Genomic DNA, 9,201 nt, shown 5'->3' on the forward strand with positions numbered 1-9,201 from the left:
CAAGATTGCACCTATTATGCCACCCAGGAACCTATCTGGCCATGTCATCATGCCCAAGTGGATGATTTCTAACACCCTTGAGGACTTGGAAAATTTGAAACATGGGTTTTGTTCCTCTCATTGAGTAGACCACTATCCTCAATCTGATGGGCAAACTGAGATAGTAAACAAATGCTTGGAAGGATATCTTCGTTGCTTTGTATCTGATAAACAGACACAAGAAAATCTGCCCAATGCTCCCCTTGTTTTGTCACCTAGAAACGTGGTTTGACTTGTTGACCAAATTTGACCAGGTTGTAACTAGCGGCTGTCAACTTTGATTGGAAAAATTCAAGTGGTATGGACTCCCATCAAACTGAACAATCTGAGACCAAGTTGACTTTTTGACCACCGGGACCACTTTGTATTGGGAATCATGTAGTATGTACTACTTTGGGAATCGTGGAAAATTATCAATATGAGACTGCCATGCCTGGGAGCTGTCTGATGAATATTGCATCAAACCAAGGCCGCCTACAAACTCTATAGATCATAACCATGTGGTAAAAACATAGGTGCACCTTGACTAGTGCCTTAATGATTTATTGGGCATGGGGTCCAAAGGGAAATCACCAACTTGTAGGAGAGGGGCAGCCAAGCAAGAAAAATGAAGCTGGAAATCAACCTATTCTCTAAAATATTGATACTCAAAACCTTCAGCAAGACATCTGCAAATGTAGACAAATGCATATGTAATAATAACTGAAACATATCATGAGGTACTTGTAGTGTATACTACCATAATTTGAGAAATCTACAGCCAGGAAAATACCTAAATTAACAAGCTTTACTGAAGATAAAATAATATTACCATGAAAATCAGATGAAACCACACTTGGTGAAGAAGTTCTTGATTATTTTGCACAAAATAGGGCGAGCTCCAACCTCAAGTGCGCACTCACAAACTGTTTTGCTCAGAAATACAAATAAAAAATCTCATCGACAACGGCAGGGCAAGCTGAATAAATAAGCTCAAATTCAGCCCCCCAACAGTTAATGTTTAATGGCTATATTCATGGAAAATGGGGCCCAACATTTTCCAGAAGCTGGGCCCACTAGAAAGTGTGTCCTCTAAAGCAAAAAACATTACATTAAACTCATTTTAGTGGGTCCCAATGAGATGAGCACCCTTTCGTTGGTTGGCTGCTGATATAATTTTATTGGACCCATTTCTTGTGGGACCCATCTTTTCTTACTGATAATAAAATGTACTTAGTGAATGTGCTTGGTGGGGCTTAGGAGGAGAGTGCACCTCACCCTTAAATAAAAACTTTGCGTTACAAATCTTGTGGGTCCTAGGATTTCTGCACCCTCTCCTTGGCTGAAATTTATTTTATAATGTGCATCATGTAAGGTCTATGAGGGGCGACCCATTCTTTTACCCAGTAAAACAATCACTTATATGAAGAAATGTTTGTATGGGCTCAATGCCGAGCACGTGCTAACACTGCCCTTTAGAACAATCGATGCATGATAGTTAGCCCATTAAAGTGGGGAAAGCCATTTTCCATCCATAGATGTCACAATACCAGTGCAAATCAACAACTTGTGGTTGAATTAAAGGGAAAAAGAGTGTGCTCCTCTTAAGGAGGTACCAAAATTGCAGCAAACTTCCTTAAATTTATCAAAAACCAAAGAAAAACCTGCAAGTAGGACTGCACTGGTGAAGATAAGGGTGAAAAGTTTAGACCCCAAAAACAGATTGCTGTCCAAAAAAGGGTGCTAAAACCCCTAATTTCAAATCTGTACCACCCTTGAAACAAAGATGAAACCTGAATTTCAGAACTAAAAAATTAAGGAATGCTGGATAGAGGAAGAAAACCCCTAATTTCAAATCTGTACCACCCTTGAAACAAAGATGAAACCTGGATTTCAGATCTAAAAAATTAAGGAATGCTGGATAGAGTGAATTCTCCAACAAACCCTAATCAAATATACAAGCTGAAAGCAGCAGTGCCACAAAAGACTTCAAGATAGAACGGCACAAATAAAGTGAATTTGTGTAGGTGCCCTTAGGCAAAAGAATAATTAAACACAGTTGAATGTGAGGATAGTACAAAGGAGGGATGTGTATTTATACCACTTCAACTATGTTAAGGTGCTAACGCCACGGAGGAAGCTAGGAAGACCTTACTTAAATTACAATAAAATATGATAGTCTAATGATGGTGTAGCTACCCATTACTAGGGTTAAGCCTCAACTACCCACAAAATTGGCTGGTACATGGCCATAAGTGAAGATTAGCTACAGTATCTTAATTTATGACTCATTGGCACTATTAGGGTTCATGTCTAATTTGAAATTGCTGTAATAGATTGTGTCATCCTCTTTTTTTGGCTGTTGTATGCGTTTTATGCTCCTCACTCCTGGGAATGGTTTGCTTTGAATTTATGGTCTGATATCATACTGGGATTCTGTCAAAATTTCTTGCTAAAAGAATTGCTCAACAATGATTGAGTTGTTTGTTTTGGGTACCTTAACTAAACGACGTTGCAATTTAATTTATGAAATGTTATAATAGATTCCTTAATTCATTGGAAATAATTTGTGTTGATATCTCAAGATATTTTTCTGTCCAAAGTGGCCACGCTTAGGTGGTATTTGCATGTGCAGTGGTAGTTCAGTTTCCCAAAGGTCATGAAATCCTTCATTTTAGTGGTTGTCGCAGCTACAGTCTATACCTTCGTTAATCAACTTTTCATTTTGGTTTGTTGTCAATGGCCCCATGTCAATCTACTCTTTTTAAATGTTCAAGGGGGTTTCAAAATTCATGTGAGTACTGGGTTAATATGGCCTTTCCTTGTTGATCTATTCTAAAGTTCAAACCCTTTCATAATAAAATACTACTACCTTTAGTAAAGGGAATTTTTTTTTTTTGCAGCACTTATAATCCCACCTTTTCCAAGGATATTTGGATGGATGATAACTCAATTGCTAGCTATAATAGTAGCTGGTAACCTAGCGAGACTTAGTCAGACTAAGCCAGATTAGAACCAGAGACCTCATGGTGAACTCTGCCTTGATATATGTGTTTGAACTATTGAGTTATCCACTGGGCTTTAAAAATTGGACATGGGGTGGGCTTTGATCCAAATATACGTGTAAAAGTTATGTAATCATATAATATAATTTCTTTGGTGCAGCCATACATTTGACCACTACCTTGAGCTGATTTTATGGCTCTAGGAAAACCCTCAAAAGTCATGTAATCATATAATATAATTTCTTTGGTGCAGCCATACATTTGACTACTAACTTGAGGTGATTTTATGGCTCTACGAAAACCCTCATAGAATTGATCCTTGCCCATTGGTAATTAAATTTCTTCTCACCAAGGTGATCCAATCCCACTGGGCCTTACAATACTAATGTTATGTAGTGTGCACATTATTTTATATCAATAATAATTTTATGCATATTACTAGGAAACCCTTGTTAATCTACCTTGAGGTGATTTTATGGCTCTACGAAAACTCTCAAAAGTCATGTAATCATATAATATAATTTCTTTGGTGCAGCCATACATTTGACTACTAACTTGAGGTGATTTTATGGCTCTACGAAAACCCTCATAGAATTGATCCTTGCCCATTGGTAATTAAATTTCTTCTCACCAAGGTGATCCAATCCCGCTGGGCCTTACAATACTAATGTTATGCAGTGTGCACATTATTTTATATCAATAATAATTTTATGCATATTACTAGGAAACCCTTGTTAATCTACCTTGAGGTGATTTTATGGCTCTAGGAAAATCCTCAAAAGTCATGTAATCATATAATATAATTTCTTTGGTGCAGCCATACATTTGACTACTAACTTGAGGTGATTTTATGGCTCTACGAAAACCCTCATAGAATTGATCCTTGCCCATTGGTAATAAATTTCTTCTCACCAAGGTGATCCAATCCCGCTGGGCCTTACAATACTAATGTTATGCAGTGTGCACATTATTTTATATCAATAATAATTTTATGCATATTACTAGGAAACCCTTGTTAATCTTTTAGTAGGTTTTAGTAGTAGGTATCAGTGGTCACACATTTTTTTTAAAGAGCATCAAAGATCTCCCTAATGCACGTGGTTTTTCCATCTTTAATATGGCTTTTATATTTTTTAGTATATATTATTGCCGCTCCCAACCTACCTAGTACTCACATTCCAGAAACTTGTGCAACATAGGTCTGAACCAAGATCTTTTTCTGCTGGTGAAACATCCTTGCATCTACATAAATTTTAAATATTGTTTGAACATAATCTTAGAACGAATTACAAATATCTTCGAACGAATGCTATCTATGCTAGTTCTGATGTTAAGGATGTTTATGGAATTTGAAAAATATCTTGCAGTGTTATTTCAAAGGTGAGGTCTGCATTTGGTTTTTGTAATACCTCTAAAATTATCGACTGCTGGCTTCGTAGCTTAATTGTTCAGTATGCTTAAGTAGGCTAAGCTTTCTTTAGAAACTGCCAAAGAATAACCATGGGATTTCAAGTTTCAGAAACCAAAAATAATTGACCGGTTGTTATAATGCTATGTATTTAATCAAGCCATGCTTTCTTGTGCCAAAACTTGTGTTCAATATTTACGTTACTTAAGACTTTCTTCAAAGTGTTTAAGGGGATAGCACATTCAGTTCAAATTATTTTGCCATTTATTTTACTTTTTCAAGGACAGTTATGATTCTCTAGCATTTTTCTTAATGTACATTATAGGAAGTGCAAACTAGATCTTTATACTCAGTCATCAGAGAATTGTGTCCTAATTATTTCTCCTTTCTTTCGCAGCTTGAATCCTTAACATTTTTCGTGGTTCTCATTCTTTCATTAGTTATGGGTATCGTCCTCAACTTCACCATGTTTTTATGTACGATTGTAAATTCCGCTTTAACTACTACAATTGTTGGAGTGCTGAAGGGAGTTGGCTCAACAGTAAGTGACTATCGTGAGAAACTAATTTTGCTTCTAAATTCCAAGATTGTAGCCTGTATTAATTGCAATGACATTTTTATTTTATTCTTATTATAATTGTTACATGCACACAATAAATCCTTTAGTCTGCCATTTATGCATGGGATTTTCTTGAAGGCGCAATTACAGAAAGAGAAGTATGCAGGAGAATCTAGTACCTGAATGGCTAGATCAATGTAATATAATCAGTGCACATAATATTCTTGGAAATTTCATTTAATAAGTCGATGTTTTCCATGTGCAGACACTGGGATTTGTTTTGTTGGGTGGTGTGGAGGTGCACGCTTTGAATGTAACTGGGCTAGTGATTAATACAATTGGAGGCATCTGGTATTCAATGGCAAAATATTGGCAAAAGAAAAACAAGCCATTGTTGGTGAGATGGAAAACTCCACCAAAAGAGACAGATGCTAAAAATTAAATTGGGAACTTGATTGGAGAAGAGATAAGAAACCAAAGCGAAGAAATGCCGTCTGAAGATGGGACTCTCAAAGTTTGATTCTAGTTCTTGGCAGCCTTTTTGACCTTATTTCATTATTTATTGAACCGTCTATAAATTGATCCTCAAATATTGCTCATATATGGTCCATGATATTGCTTTAAATGTTGCGATGTCATCCAAAGCTCTTCCACTCTATCCCAATCCAGAAAAGCATCAGCATATCACAATCAAGTACTTAGTGATGTGACTTCCTACAAGTTTAATTTTGCTAAATATTATTTTGAATATATATAGGGACAGTGTTGAAGTTCCCAAAGGTACATCGATTTAAAATGCAATACGTGCATGAAATATATAAAATGTAACGAGGGCAATGTATTTTTAGCTTTCTCGAAAGCACTTTTGGTTTCTTCTCTAGAGGTTTGCACGCTCTCGGGAAAGTGCTAAAATATAATGGGCTACCAAAACCGGCCTAAATAAATTCCCTTGAGTAATAAAGTGGGACTGGTTGAAAAGACACTATTCAACAAGTAACCATCCCTTGCTTTGGGGATTAAGGCCACCATTCCCTTGTTGAGAAATCATGGATGGAAATTAGGTTTTGATTCCTATTTTCTTGATAATTACTTGTGATTATGTGTTGGCCTTTAATTATTTATTATTTCTTTTTTCATCAAACAATTACGAATTCAAAAATGTATGAAGATCACAAGAGCAAAAGCTAGAAGATATAGGCTATCAGCCAGGGCAAAACCCCTCTCCTAGAGGAAAAACCAGTCAAACTCTTCTCTGTAAAGAACCAAGTAAAAAATGAGACATCCAAGACCCCAAAACAAGACCAATAACTTCCACCAAGCACTAAGTCAGTCCCCATAAGAGTCAAAGTCTATCCAAGTTAATGAAAGTGGAAGTGTCTTTCTTCTGCAACTTTCAAGGTCTCATTCTATGACTTTAGTCTTGCAACCCTTGGCCTGCAATTTCAGTTTGTAGAAGCAACAGAAACCCTAGAAAATCTCGCATGTGTGAGCCAAATTAGGTCAAAAACCATCTTTCTCTCCTTCGCTTGGGTTTTCTTCCTTCCTTCTTGCCTTCACTTGTCTTTTTTTCTTCTAATTTTGGTGCAGATCGGACTTGTTGCTTAATGTAACCAAATATGTCGAAGTCCCTTCCTATTTATACCTTCTTCAATGGACGAATGGGTCTCTTCTATGCTGATTTCATTGGTAGGGCCGACTTGGTCTTGGGAGTCGAAAAATAATACTTTAAAATCAAATTCAATATTTATTTCTTGATACAATATGCCCATAAGGGTCTTATACATATGACAAGGACTTTATTGACTTAATAAACCCTAGGAGCATGAAGAACATGCTTGACCTAATAGAGAAATAAAAGAGCATGCAACCCGTGCTTCAAAAATAATTATCTTTTTCTCTTTTTCACTTTTACAATAAATATATAATGATATACATACAATAACAATTATGAAGACTGAGCATAGTTACATTTCTCAACACTCCCTCTTAACTAAGCATGTATTCGTAATTGTACAAATGGTACATGGATGACCTCAAGTTGAAATGTACTAAGAAGATTATCACAATCATCATATGCAATGCTAGAGATCTTGAATCCATTTAGGTTAATTGCCAAGGTATCAACCATCAAGGGATTTGTTGTCATTCACTGCTTTTTTAGTCACTAGTTGCTTCAAATGCCCAATAGCAGTGAAGTTTGATGCCAAATTCCGAGCCACAGAAGCTAGCAAAGCTTAATTGGTCCTTCTCCATTGTGTAGTGCTCGGAAAGAGATTTCCAACAGTACATGGAACTCCAAAAATGGATTTCTGGGGCATAAATTAAAGCATTTTGAAGTTTAATTTGGAAAAGCTCAGTAAACCAAGAAAATGACTAAGTGTGGAGGTAATTCACAATCGGGACTCGGGAGGCTTATCGTAATCGCAGATCAGGCTTTCCAGCAAGCAAGGAACACCGACGAAATGAAAAACAACGATCTGTCGATTGTCGATATCACATATCTGTAGTTGGTGAGCCCAGGCACAACATATATCGCATATCGACCATCGACAGGATCCTTGGGGCACAAAACTACGGTTATCGGTGGTTCTCGGTGCCTAATGCCAATTTTGCAATCCCGTAGTCCCGTGATATCGACGATCGAAGGAGTTCCGAAAGTTCAAAAGACTTGCAAACCGTCGATCATTCGATAAAGTGGTGCATCACCGGGGGGTTGAGAAAAGTTTAACATAGGAAAGGCTGGCATGCCCTTTTCTCTCTCCTCCAGGGGGCCATGTGGCAGCCTCTGATTGGTCCTCTAAGCTGACAGGGTAGCTGATGTCAGCAGTGACGTGACAGTACGATTGATGACATGGAAGAGGACACGTGTCACCCGGTTTCAGTGTTTTTAGGGATGACGTGGGGACATTTATGGGTGCCACGTGTCACCACTCATAGGGTGACACGTGGCAGTGATGACGTCACCCCACAGATCGACGATTGCAGCTGTTAAGGGGAAAAAGCTTAAGACATTGGTGCAGAGCGATTGCGAGATGCGGGACTCCTCATCGGATGCGATAAATGACTAGGGCAGGGTCTACATGGACCTCATGTTCGAATTGTTGGGCCGCTACAAGGAAAAGGGTAAAGCAAGGTTTAAAGTGTCGATATGTGGATTTGCGACAACAAAGGAGAAGGCCCTCGCACGACAGTTGAGAGCCTTAGTGCCCGAAGGGCTAAGCGCTTGGTTCAGGCCCTTGATCACATGAATGAATAAATTGGAAGTATAGGGGCCAAAGGGGAAATTAAAAATGCATGTCTGTTCATCTGTTTTTAATGTTAAAGGTCCACAATCTTGTTGCGTAGAGAGCGCTATCACAGAGATTTAAATGGGCGAATGGGTTGGAAGCTAAGGACTTTAATGGAGCATGACACTGCTATAGATCAGTGATGGGTGGGAATTCAGGAAGTCTTAATGGCACGACATGTTTCTTCAGTTCGTTACACGAAAAACAACCACTTGAGCACACGACTTTCCCACTTCGCACCCTATTCCACTGAACAGGTCACTCAGGCAATTAAGGCAGAATTGACAGAAACCGGCCAAGCAACAAGTGGAATGCATCACGACAGGGACATGGCTTGATCAGGGGCCTCCACTCAAACAACAAGGGGATACCTCCTCCTTCCCCTTTTTGTTTTCTTTCTCTGTGCATTTATCTCTGTTTATTTCCAAGAAAGGGATTCGATCTCGATTGTAATATTTTTGGAGTAACATAGCCTAACACTGATTGAGACAGCTAGTCTAGCATGACAATTGGGGCTTAGGCTCAGATATTTTGTAGATTGTAATTCTAGCTCCCCCTTCTCTTATAAATAGGGGGAAGCAATATTATACAAGGGTCCCAGAATTTGTCACCTACAAGGTTTGAGTTCTGTGATGCCATTTGGTTCTAATATGTTTATTCATGGGGGCTTCACTGATATCGTGTTGAATGTATGTGTAGCATGTTCCTCTCGGTAAACTCATTTCATCTGTGTTTTTCTTCCTTTGAAATAGTATAATGAATGTAGTTGGTTCCTCTTCAATCTATGGATTTATCTTAGCTGCTCATAGAAGACAGTACCTGTGCTTATCACAAACCTATATGTGTTATTCACTAGCATTGCAGTACTTGTAAAATTACAGATTTATTTGTGCATTTGATTAACCTGTAGGACTTGTATTAGTC

The 9,201-nt window shown here is 38.0% G+C and overlaps 1 protein-coding gene across 1 annotated transcript in view; it reads left to right on the forward strand.

The window, feature by feature from the left end:
• UTR7 (UDP-N-acetylglucosamine (UAA) transporter family) overlaps positions 1-5,773 on the forward strand; it is a 92,589-nt gene extending 86,816 nt beyond the window's left edge. The window contains exons 6-7 of the mRNA XM_089374784.1: positions 4,829-4,972; positions 5,256-5,773. Of these exons, the coding sequence (XP_089230910.1) occupies positions 4,829-4,972; positions 5,256-5,432 (321 nt within the window). The 3' untranslated portion in view covers positions 5,433-5,773. The remainder of the gene's footprint in view (positions 1-4,828; positions 4,973-5,255) is intronic.
• Positions 5,774-9,201: the final 3,428 nt, after the last annotated feature.

Source organism: Pinus tabuliformis, chromosome 8 (genome assembly GCF_031772625.1).
Source record: "Pinus tabuliformis cultivar Carrire ecotype Pingquan chromosome 8, CPIR1, whole genome shotgun sequence".
NCBI lineage: Eukaryota > Viridiplantae > Streptophyta > Pinopsida > Pinales > Pinaceae > Pinus > Pinus tabuliformis.